This window comes from Manacus candei, unplaced genomic scaffold, assembly GCF_025592945.1.
Source record: "Manacus candei isolate 608988 ecotype Guabito, Panama unplaced genomic scaffold, ASM2559294v1 h1tg000008l, whole genome shotgun sequence".
Lineage (NCBI taxonomy): Eukaryota > Metazoa > Chordata > Aves > Passeriformes > Pipridae > Manacus > Manacus candei.
Window position 1 is genome coordinate 12853363 of NW_026138056.1, and position 24454 is coordinate 12877816.

The window sequence follows — 24454 nt, forward strand, 5'->3', positions numbered from 1 at the left end:
TTGGAAAAAGCAGACGGAATAGTTCATTCAGGATTTCACTACAAAATATATTTCCACCTCTAATCCAAATATTCCATAACAAGAAAACATTTTCTTTAGTATATGTTTATAGGTTTCTTTTAGAATTTCTTCTCATCTAGAACTCAAGTGATTAATTCTTTGATACTGGATATACAAATTGATCCACATACTACAATTCCATAATAGCTTTACAGTCCACCAAGGGATAATGTGAGTTATGTTTCTGAAATATTTGTCCTTTGTACATATTCAAAACATCACCACATTTCATTATTTATCCTTGTTCTCTGTTTATATATATGTAATGTTGAATATACAAGCTTGCAATGAGAAGATATCAACATTAGTCAATAGTTTAATACTCAAGAGTAAAATCAGGTATCACATACAAGTCAGACAAAAAGGAAAAAAGGAGTCATCATTCAAATAGGTTTTTTACCACTGTTCATCAAGGTGAACACATGCTATGTGTACTCCAGGATATATTCTATGCTTAAGGAATGAGGAAAAAGGAGTAAGGAAACCATATCTCAAGAAAAGCAGTCTCTTGCTTCAGCAGAAGAAAGTTCTGATTTTCAGGGGAACAGTATCTAAGAACACATTAAGAGCTTGGTACGTGAACAGATAAGAGGCATCATAAAACAGGTACTGCGCTAGTGTAGTTAAAGTAAACACAAGCAGCTTTTTCAATCCAGGATAGTAAGCTCAAAACTGACACTGGAGAATTTAGGATGCTGTGGGGCATGGAAAGAGTACAAACAGGAAAACTGTTCAAGAAAAGAAGAGGAAAAGGATTAAAAAGGCAAGAAACAAAAAACTGCAATGCAATTGTAACATACAATAAAACAACAAGGCACAGCATCACCAAGCAACAGCATTAAAATTTACTCTGCTTCACATGGATGAGGACAAAACTAGATCTACTAAATATTAAGATAACTTAAGGGAAAAAAACTAAACCACATATTCCCAACACAAGCTTCTGGGGAAAAAAAATTCTACTCCCACTAAGGCTTAAAAGAATAACTAGAAGGATGGTGGGTTGTGCGATTCTTCTTTTTTTTTTTTTTTTGCAAGGGTGGGCAAGATGAAGAGTATAGGAAAAGAATTTCAGAAAACAATACTTTTGGAAAGAATTGAAACACTTTTTCCCCAGCTTGCCAGCAGCTCATAGAGAGACCCCATCCATCTGAGATTCTTTGGCTGTCTGCCTGGAAGGAACTTGTCAACTTGTCTTTTTGCTTAAGGCAAGGAGACTTCAAACAAAGTGGTTACCATTTTCATTTTTTTCATGGAAAGAAAAAAAAAGGACAGTTTTTTTTTTTTCCCAGGGAAAAACTAGTTTCCCTCTTGGAAAATATGATTCTGCTAAAAGCACTTCCCTTGGCTCTACAGTTAATATGCACTGGAATATCAAAGCCCCCAGTGTATGCTGCCATAGTAAGAATACAACTGTATGAGAGCTGTTCACAGAAAAGAACAACACATAAATCTTAAAAGATGTGCTGCGGTCTTCAGTTTGAAGCATTATGAGTTTTTTAGAAAGAATTTTATTCTTAGCTGATGATAGACATTTGTAGAATAATAAAACACCACTAGCAATAAAAGAAAGCCAAGTGACTTCACCTGGGACAGACAGCATCCATGCAACCCTCCGCTACTATGTCAAGAAGAAATGTTAGTTGCTCTTAAATGCCAGGCAATGCCTGAGTGCCACTCTCCCAGCAACACATTTCTGGGTTGTTTCAGACCAACTGGCATTTTCAACAGCAAACTACAAAATAAGTCTGTGGGAATGCCAAAATCAAGTTTTGTCACTCAGTTTGAAAGCATCAAAACAAATATTATTTTCTAAGCATTTCACTGCTAGAAGAGAAAAGGCAGCAGGGACACCATAGCTCTGTTTAAACATACAAAGTCTTTGAGTAAAAAAATCTAAAGGAGTAGGAGTGCAAGTTTACCCCAGACAAATTGGCTAAGCCCCTTCATTTTATGAGCACTTGGTACTAGGCTCAAAGAGGAAGGAAGGTGCAAGCGTGCCTCTTTCGGCAAAGCTGACGCCGATGCTTACTCTGGCTCAAATGGCTCATGAAACTGCGGCGTTACTCATCCATAATCACTGCTTATCTCTGTGATCAACACCAAAACAAATTTTTTTCTTTATCATCGTGCAACTCAAAGAGATTAGAAATATTTTATAGCTACACAGCGCTCCAAGGATACATTTAGGAATGAATTTGCTTAGCAGAAAACTAAAATCATGCACTTAGTAACAAGACAGACAATGTTAAAATAATGTCTTTGAAAGATAAGAAACTGCTACAATAAGTTATCAGAGTAAGAATCTCTAAGAAATGATTCACCAAATAACCATTCAAGTAACCTTTCTAGGTGAATGATTTTAGCTGAAATGCATTATTTGTATCTTAAAATTTGCAGGATATAGAACAAAGATTAGATAAACTGGCTGGACACATCGAACTGCCACAAGTACTTTTTCCTGGATGAACTACAAAAATGCGATAAAACCAGCACAAACAAGGGCATTTAATATATTAAATGGAACTCTCTCTTAACTTAATCTCTCCTTCTCTGAATATCACATCTTATTTATGGTCCTCCAAACAGCAATCACATTTTATTTACAGAAACAAGTCATAAGTACCGTGCCTACAAATTTGGGTTAGATATCCAGTTCTGCTAGGTGATGGCTGCAGAGTTATTTGCCTATTATTCTTTTCTTTTTTTAAATGTTGGAACATTTAAGTCCTAAAATAATTCAAAGTATATTAAATTCTAAAAACTCCAAGGATTTATTACTAAGATGGTTTTTAGCAATGCATGAAGTTTCTTTTACTTCTGTTTCCAAAATTATTACTTCATTTTTTCCTCCCTTTACAGAAATTAAGGTAGTAATTCTGAGTTCTTTGGTAAAATTCACCGTAATTTCATTGAAGTGACTGGAACCAAGTGGAACAACATGTAAAACAAAATAAACAAATTCAAACCCAGGCCTACAAGACTTAGCTTAAATGTGTATAGTGACCTAAGCATATTATATCTTAAAGTCAGACTTGCCAGACATTGTGCAAGACAAGTTGTAAGACATCAGTTTTGAAGTCTCCAAGGCTATGACCAGTGAAGAGTGTTTAAGGGAGCATGGGGCATTGGTGATACTACGCCAGAAGGAGGCAACAGGACACAGCCTATATAGTGTGGGTTACCTCCTACACAGCTCAATCACAATCTACTAAAGGAGTAGTTTCCAACTTCTTTTGCTGTGACTGCCCAACTAGATGTTTTTCCCTGTTTACTCATCCTGAAACCAAGGACAGCAGGGGCTCTGTCTCTTTTTCCCCCCTCTACCCACATTAATAAATGTAGGGTTTCTTTTCCCTTCACCAATTTATGTTATTCTGAATATGCGGCTCCACTAATTTTTCACATACTGGGACAACTGAATACCTGGATAACAACTGAACATGTAGTTGCCTCTCATGCACAAAAGGACAAATTAGTATATGCCATATGAATGTCCTAACCATATGGATGAACACACCTATTATCAAATATATATTTTTTTTAAATGCAATGGGAACAAATCTGATCCTCCCTCAAAAACAAGCACCACCTGAATACAAGAATAAAGAGAAATCTCTTCAGAAAACATACAGTATCATGTAGTACATGATGGAACCCTGCTGATACTTTTAAAATAAAGATTTCTTACAGCAGTACTTTAAAAGCCAGATATCCTATCTTACTGTAAAAGCTGGAATGCAGAGACCAACAAGCCATATGACAGCACTAATTTTATTTAAATTTTGGTGAGATGGAAGCCAAAGCACTTAAGAGAAGCCTGTCCCCCACTGTACTAGACCAAAGCAAATAAACAAGACAGATAATAAATATATCATCATTTTCTTGGTCAGTATTTTAAGAAGCAACTTGTCAAGAAAGCATCAAGTTAGGTTCAAATGACTCTGCAGCTGAGAATTCCACAAAGTCTCTGTGCTTCTGGTATCAATGCACAAAACCAAAGGAAATTAAGGCTTTCATCTCTAAATCATTCAGAAACTAGTATAAGCATCTACAAGGATGTCACAAGGTTATACAGGGAGAAAATCAGAAAGGCCAAAGTAGAAGTAGATGCTGATGGAAATGGTGCTAAAATAGTTGCTTATGCATTCAACAAGAATCATGGAAGGGAATCCGGCTGCCTCCTGCATGAGCTGCTGTGGAAGAGACACTGGGAGAGGATTGCTCCTGATTTTCAGGTGGTACATCTGAACTCAGTGACAGTGGACAACTGCCTGGACAATCTGCGCCTTGTCCCTTGGGGGTGGAAGCCCAAAGCTGAAGAAACCTCTAGCAAACAAAGGGAACAAAGTCTGTATTGGCTGGCAATCCAACAGTTTCCTACAGACCCTCCAGAAGAACAGTTTCTTGTCCTCAACGTAACAAGATATTACAACACTAAAGGGGACGTCCTGGAGAAGAAAAATAACTCCTGCACACACTATGAATGCCACTACCCCCCATGCACAATGACTGAAAAAATGAGTTACATGAGTTCAGTATCTGTGGGCACTGCCAGGTCACACAGTACTGTGGGTCGCAGTGCCAGCAGGAGGACTGGCCTGCCCACAAGAAACACTGCCAAGAGTGGAACACAATCTGGCTACAGCCTAAAAGATAATTAAAAAAAAAAATCTTTCTGAAAATCCATCAGCAACTAAACGAGGGCTAAGGAAAACCTCCATCCTTTACCGAATGTGGGGGGAATTATAGTGACAAAGGATGAGGAAAAGTCTAAGGTACTCAGTGCCTCCTTTGCCTTCGTCTAATAGTAGATCAGTTGTTCTCCAGGTATGCAGCCTCCTGAGCTGGGAGACAGGGAGGGGGAGCAGAAGGAAGCCCCATAATCCAAGGGGAAATGGTCAGGGACCTGGTACACCACTTAGACATACACAAATCTATGGGGCTTGATGGGTTCCATCCAAGGGAACTGAGGGAGCTAGCAAAACTGGTCACCAAGCAACTTTCCATCATTTACAGAAGTCCTGGATAATCAGGGAGGTTCCAGTTGATTGGAGGTGAGCAAGTATGACACCCATCTACAGGAAGGACTGGAAGGAGGATATGGGGAACTATAGGCCTGTCAGCCTCGGTGGAGGGGAAGGTCTTGGAGCAGATCACCTTGAGTGCTGTCATGTGGCATACAGAGGACAACTGGGGACCAGGTCCAGTCAGCATGGGTTTAGAAAAGGCAGGTTCTGCTTGCCTGACAAAATCTCCTTCCATGACCCACTTAGTGGACGAGGATAATGTCTACTCTGACTTTAGCAAAGCCTTTGATGCCATTTTCCACAGTATTCTCCTGGAGAAACTGGCTGCTCATGGTTTGGATGGGTGCACTATTTGCTGTATAAAAAAAACTAGCTGGATGACTGAGCCCACAGAGTGGGTGGCAAATGGAGTTAGAAACAACTGGCAGCCGATCACTAGTGGTGTTCCCCAGGGCTCAGTGTTGGGGCCAGTCCTGTTCAGTATATTTACTGATGATCTGGAAGAGAGGACCAAGCGCACTCTCAGTCAGTTTGCAGATGACACCAAGCTAGTTAGGAGTGTTGATCTGCTGGAGAGCAGGAAGGTTCTACAGAGGATCAGTGGGCCAAGGCCAACCATATGACCTTATTGCTCTCTACAGCTACCTGAAAGGAGGTTGTATTGAAGTGGCAGTTGGTCTCTTGTCGCAGAAACAAGCAATAGGCATCACCTTCCATCAGGGGAGGTTTAGATCGGATATTAGGAAATTTTTTTCAGCTAAATGGCTGTCAAACATAGGATCAGGCTGCCCAGAGAAGTGGTGGAGTCACAAACCTGGAGGTATTTAAAGGATGTGCAGATGAGGTGCTTAGGGACACAGTGTAATAATAGACTTGGCAGTGCTGTGTTAATGGTTGAACTTGATGATTTTAGAGGTCTTTTCCAACCTAAGTTGGAAAGGCAACAGAGATCAGAATCAGGCATATGATTATCCCCAAGAAGCAAATGTCATGCAACTATAGTTAACTTGCAGCATCATCTGAATCTAGTTTAATAACCAGAAAATAGGCTTTTGACAACAATAGTATTTCAAAATGACAGTATAATTAAATTTAAGTCAAAGCTATGCAATGATGGACTGCATGCTTATGTGTAACCAGCAAATTATATGCTTTTAAGCACGTCAGAATTTTCAAAAGAATTAACCACTGCAGAAATTCAGTTGAGGAAACGGTGGCAGGAAAAAGACTCCCCCAGGTCATTTTTCAACCAGCTGATATGGTGTGATACATAGTGTTTGCCTCATACAGTGTTTCCAATTCTTACTTCCCTAAAATGCTATGCATTTTAATACCATTCAAGGACAAACCAACAGTCATGCTTCACTCACTTCTGAGAAGCAAGGGAGGGGACTATGGGAATGGCACGAGTAATGAAAAAGGAAGTCAGTCTGTCATCCTATGTTATTAGTTGAGATTCAGCTAATGCTGGTCAGTCATTATCATCAGGTTTGCATGAGCAATACCAACAGATAATTAGTGTCCAGCCCACTGTGTTTCCTGGTGGAAAAAGAAAGGGGAGAAGTTGCAGAAAGGGTCTTGATTTCACAGAGTGAAGAGAACTTTCACAAGACAGAGTAGATCTCACAACTTGTGTGATCTCCATTTTAAGACAAACTGACAGTTAACCAGTAAAAAACACGTGGTGATTTCAAGGTGGCACCTTCAGCAAGCACTTGTCTGCTGTGTTGTGTGTTCCTGTTTCCACCCCCATCCATGTTTGTTCATCACCCACCAAGGAGTTCTCAGTGCTGATAGCTATTGCAAAAGTCTATAGTAGAGCCATCTATTAACTCCCATTTGGTGGGAAAGTGAGGAACATTCTCTTTCCTTTTTATTATTTTCTCAATTGGCAGAACATTTACTTTAATACATAAATTTCTAAGCTATCCTTTAATAAAAGAAAAGTCTGTGGTGGTAGAATATATTTCCTTGAAACTGAACAGAAAAAAACTTTAACAACTCAAGTTTAAATACACACTAAAGCTAATCGATTCATCCCGCACTCAAGTTTTCATTATACTTCTAAGAAAGCACAAAACAGGTCTGTAAAACATAATTAAGGAGAGACTGCTACATACAGCCTGTAAAGTCAAGACTATAGCTTTTATTTCATTTGTTTTGCAGACTCATTAGAATTTTTTTCATTTAAATATCTTGAACTGTGTAGCCAAATTTATATGTGAAAGAAACAACAAATTAAACTAAATTAGCCCTTATTTAAGTTGTTTTTGAAACCATCTAAAACTGATGTTCTTAGTTCCACAATTTCTAAATTAGATTAAAAAAAAATTACGTTACCGGTTCAGAAAGCAGACAAATTAATGCACATTTTTTAAAATGTTGTACTTCTGCAAACTTGTATACTGAAACTCAGCTGGTTGGGAAACCTAGGAAAGATTCAGAGCATGTGCCTCTGTGTCCTACTCTATCCCTGAAAAATAGAGACACAAGAAGAACAACGAACCGTATTCCCAGCCTGGACAACCCGCGGGCAGATGTACTGACCGCAGGGCATCCCCAGCGGAGGCAAGGGCTTGCACTCACCAAGCACAACGTGAGCACCAGCATCCTGAGCCTGGGCACTGTGCCATTCAGATGCAGGTAGGTGCCAGGGTGAGAGAGCAGCACACTGTCTATGAGACAGCCCTGGCACTGCTTCTTACAGAGCCTGCAGTGCTGCAGTCACTGACCGAGGGCTCACAGACAATCACTCTCTCATGTTGCTCTCTGTCCTGTTACTTGCTTTTCATAGGTGTCTCTTCTCAGGTTGCCACAAAAAAGCAGTAAGGGAACTGTCTCTGCATTAATATGAGTGCTAGGACTGGGTGTAAGTGCAGTATTTCTATGAAAGATATAACGCACAAAGAAAATTTTCATTGCCTCTTCATCACGCATACTTGGGCTCTAGGTATAGACTGAAACATCAGTGCGAATGATGTGCTGAGAATGAGAATTAGTGGACAACAACAGGAAGTCCTCCAGCACTCAGAGTTTTCAAATTACAGTCAGAGGTGCATGTGCTGCCATTAATGCCAACAGATTTTCCAAGTCCTATGACAGTAATCAAAAAATAATCACAGAGCAGCTGATGTTCTTTCCTGCAAGAGTTTCTGCCCTATTTAAGGATAAAAATGCTTCAGAGTGATTTATGGTTAAAATTAGAGGAACCAAAAAAAAAAAAAAAAAAAAACACCACCAAAATCAAAATATGCTTTCTAACCATACCGTTGAGAAGAGGCTGTCCTCCATGTACACTCCTTGACACCACTGCACTGTGAACATCTTCAGGAAACCCAGTCTTGCATGACATATCTTCTTCACAGGTTGCTTTTATCGGTGCCTGAAACATAAGACAAAATTTATGTAATACTTGCAACCCTCATTCACCAGAGAAACATTCGGGTTGGCATGTACTCCATTTTGCTGCTGTCTTATACAAGCAGAATCTTTGTTTCTGAATGCCTGTAATTAGGACCGCGAGGGCAAAGGGTTAATCTTTCTGATAACTGGAATGGAAGGAACAAATCCCACTTGTCTGGTAAGATCTAAATAATACACAATCTTGATTCTTCTGACAACTGAGCATTTCCACTAAACCAGCCATCAAGACTGAAGGGGAATCATAAGGGGAACAAAAACATTCCTTCCTCTGGAAATAAATGTTGCACAAAACCCTTTGGCAACTTTTTCACAGACAGATAACTTGAGAGGAATGACTTCAACCACTGCTTTAAAATGCTTTATTTAGAGTATTTCTATGTGAGGCTGTACCAGAACAACTAAACCAAGATAAAATGTTACATTTGCACTACCTTAACATTTGTGTTAGCATTCAAAAAGATACCATATAAAGCCAAATGTTTCCAATGCAATCTCTTTCCATTTCAAAGGGACATTAAGTTAAAAGCAGAGCAGCTCATTATTAAATCTGCACAACAAGGGTAGAGCTGAGCCACTGAAACTGTTTTTTCTCTCACTTGTTAAGAAAGTTTACCTTCAAATCACAGTCTTAAATGAGTTTCATAAATGCCTTTTTATTAAAAAATATAATACAGCATTTGGAAACTTGTTTTTTCTGTATCTTCCACATTCAGAAGATACTTCTGATAGCAAAGCTATTTTCCAGGACAGTTCTGTGGCAAAGGACTAAGATTTCTTTTCAGTGGGTTGTTTTTGTCTCATTTCAGTGCTGCATAAGACAACAGTCCATCTTACATGTGAGTATGTAACGATACATGGCAAAATCTCTTTCACACTGCACAAGGCAGACAGACCAGCTCCCATGCCAGCCTGGGCTGAGATACGTACAAGAAATCGCGAGAGCCCTCGCACAATCTCAAACATGCCTACATGCCAAATAAAGGCCTATCCACATGCATGCCCAGATGTAGTACATGGTCTTTGAAAGCACAAGCAACTGTGCCGTTATACCATACTTAAATCTAATCAAGACTTAAATTAGATTTTCCTTTTTATTTTCTCGGATGGTCTTCCACCAAGCAGACCTGTTCAAGGCCATGTAAGCACATCTGCATACACTTGACAAAGAAAGCCCTATACGAAAAAGAAAAAAAAAAGGACAGAGAAAGAAGACAGGATGATGTTATTCACCAATTCACAATAGTAATTTCAGGGAAAAAGTATTAAAGCAGAGGTGGGACAGGAGCACCTCAAACCACAAGGGTTTCGTCAGGGAAAAGGGACTGGACAGAAGCATAATCTCTCCACTGATACACACGTGGTCAAGCTCAGCCTGCCAAGCCCTACTAGAATAATTTTATCACTAATACAAGGAGGCATTTGTAACACATTGCTCTACATTAACACCAACACGTTCCTAACTGTGCAACTCAACACCCACACTAGCAAAAATTAAAAAATTTAAACATTTACTACATAACTAGCAAGTTAATTCACTATCCAGGTAAGTGCTCAGTGAGACAACTTGATAATTATCGAGTTTCAGGTTAATGGAAACTGTGGTGTGGATTTACTTGTGACTTCAGCTCTACATAGGTATCTCACCCATGTACAATTGCTTATGTACTTGAAAATGTTTATATGAGGACCTTAAAGAGAAAGCAAACATAAAGCAACAGTTTAAATTACCATAGGACTATGTTACCTGCAAAACTGGAACTTGGATCTGTAGCTAAGCCCAAACAGTCTATTTAAACACTGAGTTTTTAAGATAAAAAGATGGTAAATCAGAAATAATTAAAATTCCAACTGCCAGTTTCCTCAGCTTTAGAACTCAAATCACAAGTTTGATAAGGTTCCCATAATTTGAAAGAAAAATAGTAAGAGACTCATTTAAACTACTCTACAAAAGATGATGTCAAAGTAAATGTGGTGGAAAAGAAAAAAAAAATAGACTTTAGTGGTATCATTGATATAAAAAGGTACTGGGTGGCTTGGTGGGCAGCTGAGGAGACAGCAGGATTTTTAACAAGTCTGCACCCATGCGCCTGGGAATCTTTCAGCCTTTCCAGTAATCTATATGTACTAAACAGCTCTTATAAACTGAAACAATGCCCACTGAAACAAAGGCTGGGGGACATGAATAGAGAGCCTTCTTTATTCTTTCATTTGCAGTCATCGATTTTATCCGGAAACAAAAGACTGTACTCTGCTCTCCAAAAACAGCCCTTTGTAAAGATTGTTTCAGAATAAAAACACAAGGGAAAGAAGAATTCAAATTTTCAGCAATTCTTAATTGCCCTATGTTAAGCGTTCTGAATTAAGTTGAAGTTGCAACTTCAGACACACCAGGTCATATCGAGTTCAGCCTAAGAGTACTTCAAGATTTAAACCATTTTAACTCCAAGCAAAGGAGGATGCTGAAATATTTTTATCCCCTTATCTGGGGCAAAAGGTGAAAGCTAATGAAGATTATGATTACAAATTACATTATTGTAATTTACAGAGTTTTGTGTGACTAGTACAATTCCCAAGACTGTTTCAAACATAAGATAATATTACTAGTACATTCATCTACAGAAGGACTTTACTCAAAAAAACTCTGTCTTTTAAGATGGAAAGCAATTACTTTAGCTTATACCCACATAAAACCTACTCAGTGCAGTTACAAAACTTTAAACAAGTTCAGCACTTGGAAAATTCTCCTCTCAAGTGCTGACAGACTTTGCTAGAGCAAAATAGAGTTACTATTAAAAAAGTATTCTGCTTTCCTCATCCTTTATGACTTATTTAGTCATTTTTAGCTGCAAAATGAGTAATAAGCGTTACTATCTTCAGATGCTAGAGAGCTAACACCTGGTCAAACATGGTGTCAGATCATGCATATAAACTCAGTACTGTAAGATCTCAGATTAAATGCAACAAACAAACTGCAATTTTGAAGCATCATGATGTAAATTAGAAGTCCTTTGCCAAAACTGTTATTCAATCAATTAAGCGAATTCACCTTTTTGATATACTTAGACAGTTAAGTTTGCAATTTTGATACTGTGCTCCTCACTTACTTTAGTTTCATATCTAGAAATCCGTGTTTTAATTCCAAGGTTATATTCCAGCTCAGTTTAAAAAAAATAAATTACAAAAACACCACAACAACCTGTTGACAATCTCAATTTTATAATTCTAAAGGATTCACATTTACATCTTTTTCTAAACATCACCAGTAGAAGTTTTCCAATACAGGCCTCACAGTTGTGAAGTCTGTAAACTGAAACAAGAATAAAGCCAAGCGGGATTTCTTCACTAGTCTTGACAGTTCTGGATTAATAACCCTTTCCAATTTCCATAGTTTCTAAAAAGTAGACATATTTAAAATGCAGTTCCAAACATCTGGAAACATCCATTTAAAGAAACATCTATTTCAAAATGTAAGCTCACCACTTTCGAATATACCATACACCACTGGAGTTCAATAGTAGCTACATTAATCTGAAATATCAAAGTCTCTGTTCTTCAAAGTCTCTTCTTCTGCATGTATTACAACATAAGATTTCTTAATAGCAATTGTACCAAAATGCAAGGGAAGTTGCTTTTGAAAGACTGCTTTCTTTTATAATCAATGTAATTTACTCCTATAGGAAAATAAGCCTAGGTAGTAAAATGAGAAACAGAGGGGTATGCATCAGAGAAAATATCATACTATAGAGTATAATTGAACACAGTACAGCTACTAGTTGCCAAGTCCAGCCAATTCACCAGGACATTATTGTATGAAGTTCAAAACAATGTCTGACATAATTATATGTATGACTAAGCAAGAACGGGGTATTCAAGCTCTTCCTCCTTAATAACCAATATTAATTTGCAGTTATGACAGTAATATTCAACTTAAGCACAGATCACAGAAACATTTGTGACTGTGTTTAAAGACTGGGTGTTTCTTCATTAATTTAAAAGCCAGGATTGTACCCAATACTCATTTGCAACTTAGGTTGCAACTCTAGAGATTGTCCTGTCCATTTTTAGTTTTGTGTAGAGACATTATCTGACACAGTGGGATATGCTGTAAAAGGTGGGTGTTATTTCATAGCAAGTTTTTACTTACTGCCATAAGGCATACAAAAGATACTCTGCAGGATGATAGAACATCTCTGAAAAGCTTTAGATGCTAAAATTCAAACTGTTAAGCAACTCTCTTAAATCTCCTACTTGCTGCAAAGAAAAGCTGCAACAGTTTATACCCCCACAGTACTCAGTACTTCAGCAAATGTAGTCAAGTATAATTTGTTTTCAACTGTAGAGTGCAACTGAAGCAAAAGAAATGTGCCTTTCATTCAAATTGTTCAGGAAGCCAAGAGTTTCCAAAGTGGGTGCCAGGCTACATCCTCCCAGAGGTCATTCAGTTACACCAGAAAGGGCTTTCGTTAGGCCATCTTCACTTCTACTTAATGCTCTGTTTCATGAACCGTAAGATTTAGATCAGAAATTAAACCAATACTTACAGCTCTCAAGCACCTTCCCCAAGTGACAAAATCTGCAACATCTGTGTTTTAAAAGAAAGTTGTTTTAAACCACCAAAGGTTCATAGAATCATAGAATGCCTTGGGTTGTAAGCAACCTTAAAGATCACCCAGTTTCAATCCCTCTGCCATGGGCACGGACACCTTCCACTAGACCATGTTGCTCAAAGCCCCATCCAGCTTGACCTTGAACAAGTTGAGGTATGGGGCAGCCTCAACTTCTCTGGGCAACCTGTTCCAGTACCTTACCACTGTCACAGTAAAGAATTTCTTCCTAGTATCTAATCTAAACCTACCTTCTTTCAGTTTGTAGCTATTCCCCCTTGTCCTGTCACTACATGCCCTCGCACAAAGTCTCCTTCCACCTTCCTTGTAGGCTCCCTTCAGATACTGGAAGGTTGCAATTAGGTCACTGAAGCCTTCTCTTTTCCAGGCTGAACAATCACAATTCTCTCACACTTTCCTCATAGGAGAGGTGTTCCATCCCTCTACTACTCATCTTCATGACCCTCCAACAGGTCAATGTCCTTCCTCTGCTTGGGACCCCAGAGCTGGATGCAGCACTCCAGGTGGGGTCTCATCACAGCAGAACAGAGGGGCAGAATCACCTCCCTTGACCTGCTGCTCACAGTTTTGGTGCAGCCCAGGATATTGTTGCTTTTCTGGGCTGCAAACACACCTTGTTGGGTCACGTCCAGCCTCTCATCCACCAGCACCCCCCAGCCCTTCTCAGCAAGGACTCTCAACCTGTTCATCTGCCAGCTTTACAAAACACGTTCATAGCCTATTCTGTTAACTCCAACTGAGAAACAATGTTCATTTGCTTTACTAAAAAAGAAGACACTTATTTAGTATATCCCACATAGTTCAAAGCCATCACCCGATATAGACGTTTCCCCTCCCTCAACTAGGAGAACATGGGAGTGCTGCATCTTTCAAAACACGTGGTTCTTCAAGTAAGTCACAGTTCAGAGTAGGGTATCTTAAAATTTCAACTGCAATAATTAAACTAAATAGAATTTCTGTATGTCTAAGCTACATTTTTTTTATAATAATAAAAACATCTCAACCGAATAAACCAGTCCTGTATTGGACCATACATTCTAATTTCTCTACAAGAGGAAATGACCTCTCTCTGATTTGATAATAGCCATTGTATTGCTCACACTGAACGTCTCAGCACATGAAAACTGCTGCTAATGTGTACAGGAGGATGCTGCTTTTTCCTGAGCTTTGGGGAGGCCTTGCTGGGCCTCTTTGGGGGGATCACAAAATTTTAACTATGTCTTCAGCTTCTGGGTGATAATTATATGCTAATTATAAGGAATGGAAGAGTCCCTAGAGGAGTCTGTTGGTAAAAATATATTTTTTAAATATGTCAAGGAGTGCCTAGAGGAGAGGATAAATGCGCCTTTTGGAAACATGATATTTAATTAAATACACGAATACTGACTAAAACCAAATAGTTTAACTGAAACACTGAAAAGATTTGGCAGTGATACACCTTCCATCTTGGAAGCTGCTGATCCTGTATCTGTTTTCATAAACCATTTAAAAATAGAAAGCCTAATTTCTCTTCTTTATTCAGACAGAGCTCCCATGATCTTTCAACAAGAACTGCAAGATCAAATCAAATGATGAATCATGCAGACTTGGTTATACACCTCTCAAGGTGAACTGCAACATGGCCTGACATCTGGGTGAAAAAGGTCCCTCTCAGCTCATCTCACAAACTACAAACACACTTTAGCAAAATACAAATCTTCACTAAATTCATCCTGCAGTAATTCTTTCCTCTCAAGACTCATTTCTTTGTATACCAGTATTAACTTGGCCAATGAGCAAGTCCCAGTTCAGTGGTACGTGAGAAGTACTTTACCACCGCTACTGTAAAAGACATCAAGTATTCCTTTTGCTTTTATTACTCTTCACTCTGACATGTCTCACTGCACCTTACGTACAACTAGTACCACTGGGTTATTGGAAGTACACAGGTATTCAGCAAGGCCACTACAGGTTCCTTCCACACTTTGCAACAAAAATCTAAAATAAAAATGCCAGGGAACCTCTGGGGAATGGACTTATGTTTTGTATGTATGTATACACTGTTTGAAATAAATTAAAATTCTCCTCCTAACGGGAGCGGTGGTGAACTACTGAAACTACTGCAAGTTTTCTAAACTTTTTTGTTAATCTACAAAAGCATTTACAAAACCAATGAGAAACCGAAAGAGAGTTTAACTGGCAAATTATTGTCTAACTCAGGCAGAAAAAGCCATTCAAAAATTCCTTCTCCTTACCACATGACAAAAAGTCCCTTACACAATACTGTCTGTACTGAGTAAAAATAACTTTACTCACAGCTTCCTCAAGCTATTTTTAAATATACACATGCAATTCTGTCACAACTAAATTGTCTCATGTGTTAGTGTTCAGCTATTTAAAAAACTAATAAATTAAATTATTGATATAAAAGCATCAATGAAACTAAGAAAGACAGAACATGACAGGGTTCTTCCAGTGACATTTCTGGGAGGTCCCCCAACTTCTGGGAGCAGAAGGGAAAACAACGGATAGGAAGTTTTTGAATTACACACTCTTGAGTAGATGTAGTTCAAAAATATGGTAATTTGAGACAATATTTTAAAACCTGGTATCAAAACTGTACATTCATCTTCCTAGCACGCTCAGCTGCATGCCTAGGTAGCAGTACTACCCACGAGGAGAGAGAGCACTAGAAAGCTCTCTAGAAAATACATATTTATTAAAAATACATAAATTGACAACAGAAGAGAACATACACCTTTGGTTATGTAAGCAGTATATGTATTCCTGAGCTTCCTATAATATCTGGCCAGACAATTAGAACTCATTTAATAAACAAAATTATCTCCTGCTTTGTCAACCAATGATTTAAATTCCAAAACCTCGCTGCTGAATTATGCAACCTTATCTGTCCTATAATAGATGCAAAAAGTAGCTTTTAGAAATTATTGTAACAAAATATATATTTAAATAATATATTCAGTTTAATATCCAAAGAGATAATTGTAGAACTGAAGGGAAAAAAGTATCTGAATTTTGAGGCTGTGTCAGTGGTATCACTATCACCTAGACCAGAGAGACAATGATTAGAGAGCTCTCTGCTGCAATAGCCTGCCACATTTAACTTTTCCAATAGATTCTTTGAAGAAAAAGTAAAACCAGAACAGAAAGATCTACTTCCAAAAAGGCTGAGGTACTCACATAGCTATCCTGGTCTGGGGCTTATGAGATGTGTTATAAAATGCATTCAATTCATTTCAGTTCACTTTGTAAGGAGTTAATGATGTTGGAGTCTGTTAAGGGGGTTGAAAATCAGAGACATCCTAAAACTATCCTAAAAAATATCTAAGACACAGGTATATTGTGAGAGACAGAATATGTATCCACAACAGGAGATCTCGTTGCTACTTCTTCATAAAACCACATTAATATTTCTCATCCCAATTCTGCCAGCAACTACTGCTGGGGCTGATTACTAGAGGGGTAGAGGTGGCAAGAAACGCCATTGCCGAATTCTCAGCTGAGGCAGCTTAACAGGAGTGTCATTTAGGGTAGTAGCTTTATCACCTGGATACATTCGCTAAGACCTGGAAGATGACCAAAATTGCCTGCAGAGGGTAATAACTTACGTCCTCTGTCATCATAATTCAAATTCAAACCAGTCACCTAAGCTCCGAAGGCTCCAAAACTGCTTAATTGTTTACTTGCTTTTGATTTAGAAATGGACAACATCCACAGAGTGCTTCAATCACCTTATATTATATGTTAAAAAAAAATTATTCCCTTTTTGAGCCCAATTTCTACTCCCCTTTCCAGTTTATTTCTAACAGTATTTTCATTCCTGTAAACTCATGCTAGCTTTCCCATTCCTTCTTAAATCCTGTTGGACTGGAACTGTTGTTTTAGCCAGAAAAACAAGACTCACTCCTTTTATCCTCTTTTCTGTCAGGATTTTTTTCACATAATACTCTCAGACTCATACTGATCTGCTAACCAGCAAAATAAAGGGCAGTTTTCATTCTCTCCTGTCTTGAGCAGGTTACATATCGCTAAAACTCTAGAGCCCCGTTTCCTGTACATAAACAACATCCACAGATCTGCCATAAAATCTGATTCCAGTTACAATCTCTCAAGTAATTCCATAATGTCAGCTTTTCTACACCACTAACAAACAACAAACTGACTAATAACTGTAGAAAATAAAGGTAGATAGCAGTTGCATTCCACAGAGGAAAAACTAAGCGGAAAGGTTCAGCATTTCAAAAGAACCTGACACAGATAACCTCCTACAAACCAAAACTAGTAGGTGCGATGACAGGGGAATAAAAAGTTAGCACTGCACCTAGCTTGGGAAGGTTCTTCGCAGTATGCGTGAAAGAAGGGGAGAGGAAAAAAGAGCTTTTAAAATGAAAGTGTTGTACAGACACAGGTCTATAAATCTGATTTCATACCCAAGTTCCAATTTTGTTACACACTATTAAAAATCAACCCTAACCTGATTTAATGGATACCCAAACAAGGGGGAAATTGGATTCCCCAACCGTAACGTGCCAGTGACACTGAGTGATACATAAAAGCAACACGGTTAGCTCCTGTCCTTAATTCATAGCTTGTGCTTCAATTTCAAACCTGCCTTGGGTAGAAGGGAAAAAAAAAAAACGGAATAAAAGCTTACTGCAGATTTTGTGCTTTAAAGATTTATTGAGATAGGAAGACTAAACAGAACTGAAAGTACATACAGTAAACAGCACATAAGGACTTTAAAAAGAAAAAAAACACAACCCAACATAACAACAGCCGGTAAGTGGCACATCACAAGTTTCTGAACAGGGTGGCTGCTCTCACATGCAGCCGCTCATGCCCAGCCGGATACTCCCGTGTCACGCCAGCCAGCCTGCCTTGCGTCCCCCTAAGACTCAAGGGAAAATCCTCGTACCTCGCCTGGTGCAAGTCATCAGCCCCCGAGACAGCCTCAGAAACTGCGGGAGGGACTCATTCGCCTGGGGACCCCGTGAGGGGATGGGGGTGTCAGAGGGACGGAGAAGCGGAGACGGGCGGACGGCCGGGCTCCTCCTGCCCCCCGCTGCGGCGGAGGCGGCGGGGCCGCACCATGGACAGTGGCTGTCGCCCGCCGCCACCCCCGCCCTGCGCCAGCCGCTGCGGGCTCGGCGGGAGGGCGCCCTGCCCGCCCCAGCACCCCGGCCCCGCTGCCGGCCTCGCCTCAACCCGCTCCCCCGGCCCGGCAGAAATGCCCCAACCGTAAATACCATTAAGAGGCGATGATCTGCGCCATCTGTCCTTCGGACTTACCGCCCTCTCCACCCCCGGCGCGGCGCCGGATACGAGCTCAGCCAGCACAAAGCGAACGGGGAACCCACCGCCACCCTCCCACCTCCGCTCAGGGAGCTCCGCGGGCTCGGCGCCCGCTCCGGACACCGCGCGCTGCCGGAGGGGAGCCCAACCACCGTCCCGCGGGCATTGCCCTCGCTGCCCCAACCGGGATCCATTTTGTCGTCTCCTCGTTCTCCCCCCCCCCCACCAGCGTCCCGGCAGTCCTATCTCGCCGCAGACCCCTACTTTCTGCACCCCACGGGGGGCACATCGCGGCTGGCGGTGCCCGGCGCCTCCCCGCGTCCCGCGACCACCTGCCCAGGACCCCGTCACTCGGGACAGAGCCCGCCTGGAGGGCCCCGGCGAGGCAGCAGCAGGACTCAGATAATAATAAATTAAACACTTCGGAGCCCGAGCCCGTCCCAGTGGAAATTCCCGTTAGCGGCAGGGGGTGGGGAAGCCCAGCGCCCAGGCGGAGGCTGATTAAATTCTTCCCGGGAAGGGATTAGTGGGCACGGGAGCTGGGGGTAGTCGAGACGCGGGGGCCGCCCCCTTCCCCGCACTTCTCTGGCACCCCCGTCCGCCCTTCTCCACGCGGGGCGGGAGAGTGGGATGTGCGCTCCGTTCCCCGCTCCGTTACTTTGTCCCCCGCGCTCATGGCGGGGCCGAGCTCCCGTGCTCCTGCCGGCCGCGCGGGGACCGGCCGGCCCCCCCGTCCCGCGGCACCTGCTCTCCCGGTAGTGAGGGGGGGAATCCGCGCCCCGTCACCTCTCGCGTCTCGGGGACCACCCTCTCCCTCCCAGCCGGCCCTGGGCACGAGCTCCCCTGTCCCCCCGGAGCGCGGAACCGGAGCCCGGCGGGGCTGCCCCGAGCAGGTGGCTCCGCGCAAGCGGCCACAAGCCATCACGGGGCACACCGGCTGCGGGGCAGCGGCGACTGCCACCTTCCCCGACCCCCTTCCCGAGACTCCCCCTCCTCAAAGCGGAGCCTGCCTGTCCCCCCACCCCTCCCATTTGCCCCCCGGCTCTCCCGCCTTCCCCGGGCATCGCCGCCCGTAGGAGAACAAAGAGCCGCAGCCCGGCCCGCTCCCCGCCGGCGGTGCTTACCTGCTGCAGGGCCGCCAGCAGCATCAGCGCTAGCGGCGGCAGGATCCGCGGCGGCGCTCCCGCTACCCGGCACATGGAGGCGAGAAGGGGCGGCGGCAGGGCGGCCCCCAGCAGTTCCGGAGCGCGGCTGGAGCCCGCGGAGCGGGGCGAGGGGAGCGGCGGGGAGGGTCGGGCAGCGGCAGCTGCCGGGAGCTGCGGTCGGCGTCTGCCCCCGCCTGCCGGAGCCGGCTGCCGCTCTAGCTCATGGGCAGCGATGCAGCGGAGGAAGAGAGAGACGGCAGAGAGAGCGGGGGGCGGAGGATGGATGAAACTCAGCTCTGGGTCAGCCTGCTTGTCTCTCTGCCGAGCCCCCTACGCGGTGCAGAGGGTGGGCAGGGAAGAGGAGGAGGAGGAGGATGGGCGAACAAAAGGCTGGGAGATAAGAAAGAAGTAGTCGCTGCTGCTGCTGCGAGGCCAGTGCGGTGGCGGCTCCCTTCGGCTGGCTGACTTCCCCACGTCTGGATCGTGCCCACCTCGCTCCTCCCGCCGGTGGCCCTCAGCGAGCTCGGGCAGGCGGCTCCTCTCAGCGCCTCAGCCCGGGCACGCCAGCACCGCCGCTTCGCCGGCCCCAGCCCTGCTGCATGCTCGCCCCGCACTTTCTCTCTCTCCCTCTTTCTTCTCCTCCCTCCACCCCTCCCCCTGCAGGCAAAGCCCTCCGCCGAAGCACAATGATAACAATACCCCAGCAGCCTCTGCCTGCCGTGCGCCTGTGTACGCGCTCGCCCGGTGCCTGCCTGCCTCCCTGCTGCTGGCAGCTCCCTCTTCGCCTCCCGTCGCTCCCTGCCGGCCGAACGGCCAATGAGAACGGCACGGCAGAGTGAGCGCCGGGGAAATTCGCCGCTGTGCCTGCGAATAGCGCTGCCCCTCCTCGGTCCCCGGAGAGCGGGCGCTGAGGGCAGCGGGGCAGGCGCCAGCGCCCATTCACCCTGCAACACCAGCAGCTCAGGAGCGGGGGAGCGAAATAAATTCCAACCCACACACTTGGTGCACTGAAATGGTTTGGGGGGGGGGGGGCGAGAACTTGTTGGGGAAGGAAGGAGCTGCCGTGCTCGGCAGGGAACAGTCGGTGCAGTGAGAAGCTGCGGGGGCGCCACTGGTGCTCGCCCGCTGCCCGGGTCCTGGCGGCTCGGCAAGTTCCGCTCAGCTGTTACTGCTTAGCTTTTTTTGTTTTTCTTAACCACCTCCCCTCCGTATTTTTTTTCCTAATCTACCTGCTGAATTTTATCAGCAAATGTTTTCAAAAGCTTGGCTTGTCCAAAAATGTCAGCGTGTGGAAGAGAGCTGGGAAGTGCTGCTGAGCGAACAGTTAGAGAAGCGAGTACCAGTGCTGGCTCATTTGCGGAGCTGGCACAGATTTTCTCTCGCCCATAGGTCAGTCGGCGAAGTTGTTTTGTGTCCATGCATCAGAGCTTCCATCCTTGGATATAATAAGGGGAGGATTTGTAGGCATTGGCCCCTAGACAATCTCATGAAGTAGTGATTCAAAATGGTGCATTATTTATTTTAAGGCATCTTGTTTTACACTTGAACTTGGAAGCAAAATACTTCCCCCCCCCCCCCCCCCGCTTTAGAAAATAACACAAACCGTCATGCTCATGTTTTGAAAGGAAACAGCGGATTTGCTTTTATATTTTTGTCGGGGAAGGGCAGGGTAAGTACGCGCTTTTACGATGCTGATTTCATTAGTCTTGAAACTGGAAATAGCGGTCCCTTGTGAGCTGCGATACAGCTCTGTACCCAAGTCAGGGAAGAGGGAGGACAGGCCCAGAAGCCGCGGGGGAGATGCGCGCCCGCCGGTGCCGGAGCGGGAACCGCGCCGCCCGCCGCCTCCGCGGGGCAGAGCAGGGCCCGGGCAGCGAGCGAGCCACTCACCACCTGCAAGTCATAACAACCAAATGAGACTCAGCCGAGAAGAGCAGCCTCAATCAGAAAAACAGACCCCCGCCAACCCCTCCCTGCACTCTCCCTCTTTAAAGTTGTAGCCCGTGCAATTGCACCGATCCCAGGAGTTGTGAAGAACAGTAAGTGAGGGAAACACCACCTGGTCATGAATTTCGGATTAAAATTTAGCCCAAGGCTTAGTGAAAGTAAGCAAGAAGGGTATAGCTGATGTTTAAACATTGGTACAAGGAAGAGTTTCCCGGATTTGCACCTCACGGAACACGTGTTCAGTCTCTTTAGCAATTCTAACGAGAATTGCTTGGATTTGCTTCTGAAACAGTGACTTTCCCTGAGTAATAGACTCCTGTTTGTATTTTCTGGTAGGTAAGCAAAATATTAGCATTTACTAATGACTGTATTTGAGCATTTATTCACTCTTACAAGTGTTCTACGAAATGCAAAGCACCGAGCATAAACAATTCCATAAACCAACTGTCCGGTGAGAGTAATTACCTGTCACCTAAATGAGCCTGGTCCCACACATCCTTCAACCCATCCATCCCTAAAGGCCTGAAAAAAATAAAAGACTGCAGCATAGCTGGAAAGTTACCAGATCTGAGCTCTGGCTGATGCGTCTTACAGTTCTACTACTGCCTTTAAATTTACTTAGCAGAAATAGTAACGCTGGCAGAAAAATTGTTCACACCATCATCATTTTACTGAGTCTTCTAGTCCTGAACAAGTTTCTGTCAAGCAGTTGGCTCCCCTCATTTACATTATAACCAAAAGATTCCTCCAGCTCATAGTTTCCTACTTTTGGATATTGTGATAAAGAGATAAGAGAGCAGGGGTGGGTGATACCTTTTTAAGGTATAATCTTTGCATTGCTTTATGGTGAGCGAGAGCAGAGAAAAAACCTGTGCATTCCTTCCAAACATGAATGATTCCTCGGGTTTTGTGCTTCATCTATAGCATAAACCCAAGAGAAGCTCTTTTTTTTCTTTTGGTCCCCTCAGAAATGATCTAGCATTAAGTAGGCATAGCTGGGAATTCGGAGTTAGATTGAAGTTGTCAAGGCTTTTTATGTATATTATGCAAAACCCAGCAAATGGTGGCAATTTCTGGCCAAGATTCAAACAAGTGATATAGAACTCAAAGAGTTGATCTCCTAACTCGGCCTCAGATTGCATATATGAGCATTTATTGCATTTAACTAGTATAAAGTATAAGTTAATGTTCAACCTAGGAGATCTCAAGGGCTTCCAGAAAAACCTTGTTAAAATTCCATGATTAAGTTGAAGAGAGGATTAGGGTAATTCCCATGTTAGTCATGGAGTTTGAGTCTCTCTTTCAACTTGTCCAAATTAATTTTCATTCCTAAGGTTCATAAAAATCCTGTAAAAAATGAATGTTTTCAGTTTGGAACATACTAGATTGCTTATGTCTTCAAATATTTTGGAAAAAAAGCCCCTTTCCCTGTGGGTCTAGTCTTACATTTAATCTGCCAGGTATTGCCACTACTACTCTCTTCAATTCAAATTATGCAAATTAAGCACTTTACTGACAGTTTAGGCCTTGATCTGACATTTATACATGTGATCTTAGCAAATTGAGTTACACTGCACACATGCATATCCCTGTTCGTATGTCTAAGTATTTACAAGATAGAAGGATAAATGTACTGAGCAAAAGTGCTAAGGGCATATTGGTTTGCCCAGTTTTCATGTATTCTTCATGACATATCAAGAAATATATATATTTTTTTTTAAAGAACCAAAACCAAACCACTCAATACATGGGTCTGAGGGCATTCAATGCATATTAATGAATTTTATCACAATAGTAGAAAAAGCAGTGAATGTTTTTAACTATGACACAAAGGCTACACCACACTATCAGCTAATCCAGATACCCCAGGATATTCTTTTAACAGAAAAGGAGGAAGCACTAATAAAAACAAAAATCCAACTTTTTAGGACAGTGGTTTTTAACTTGGGCTCTGTTGTCATCTTAAGACCCCAGATTTATTGTAAGTAGTCTGTGACAGGCAATGGGGAAAAAGCATATTTGTACATTCTATATAGCAATTTCACAAATGTAGAATTCCTAAAGGGAGGGCGATTTTTCTGAATAGTGAGATTGTTAGTTGTTGGCAACACATAAAAATTATTTATTGTTTTAGGAAGTAAATAATCATGTAGGACCAGGGAAAATGCAGTTTTATGTAGATAGCATCAAATAGATAAGAAAAACTGAGTGTCACAGATGCTAAAACATCTTAAATATTTAAAAAAGTGGGATTATTAAAATATTGTTGTAAGTGCTGCTGTCTTTCTCTTACTTCAATAAAATGACTCTTTGAATTATTTGGTCTGAGTGTTGGGGTTTTTTTAATATGCTTTTTCATATTGATTACCTATGTGAACTAAACTCCTGATAAGTTGTCATTTTATTTAGGCAATAGTCTTAAAAAGAGGAAAAAAAGGGTGGTCTTAGCAGTAAGTAATATTTACTTGACTGCATCTTGTAATTTGTTGCAGAACTTAACCAGTTTATCCTGATGGGCTTTTCTGGACCTATCATTGCTCTAACATGCTTAGCTCTACATATTTCTCCAGTCTGTTTCTTACATCAAGACAATGTAATACATGGAAAGGTAACTACAGCTGCAGCATCAGTGGACTGTTCTGCTCAGCTTTGAAAATCAGCTGGGTTAGGAAACAAGAATGTTGCATTCAGCAGTTCTGTTTCTGCTTTAGCATCCCTTGGCATCATCAATCTCTTTTTGTCTATCTATCCATCTATCTATCTATCTATCTATCTATCTATCTATCTATCTATCTATCTATCTATCTATCTACTATCTATCTAATTTGGTAGAAGAGGATTTTTTTTTCCCTTTTTCTGATAGTTAAATAGTATCTATCGCCATACTTCTATTTTTGTAAATTGCTAATGAATTTTATGAAGGATTTCTCTA

General features: G+C 42.2%; 2 protein-coding genes across 5 annotated transcripts in view; one reads left to right on the top strand and one right to left on the bottom strand.

The window, feature by feature from the left end:
• CDH2 (cadherin 2) overlaps positions 1-20529 on the bottom strand; it is a 118859-nt gene extending 98330 nt beyond the window's left edge. The window contains exons 1-2 of one of the 4 annotated variants that reach the window (XM_051774881.1): positions 20275-20529; positions 8358-8472 (exon numbers count right to left, since the gene is read on the bottom strand). In XM_051774881.1, the coding sequence (XP_051630841.1) occupies positions 8358-8472; positions 20275-20514 (355 nt within the window). In that variant the 5' untranslated portion in view covers positions 20515-20529. Of the gene's footprint in view, positions 1-8357; positions 8473-18384; positions 18496-19088; positions 19122-19554; positions 20240-20274 lie in introns of those variants that run through there. The other 3 variants (XM_051774889.1, XM_051774897.1, XM_051774903.1) reach the window with 3 other exon arrangements.
• On the top strand, positions 3999-7605 carry LOC127462306 (zinc finger MYND domain-containing protein 19-like). The gene is given in 2 exon segments (XM_051770791.1): positions 3999-4580; positions 4583-7605. Coding segments are annotated over 2 exon segments (720 nt in total). The 3' UTR covers positions 4721-7605.
• Positions 20530-24454: the final 3925 nt, after the last annotated feature.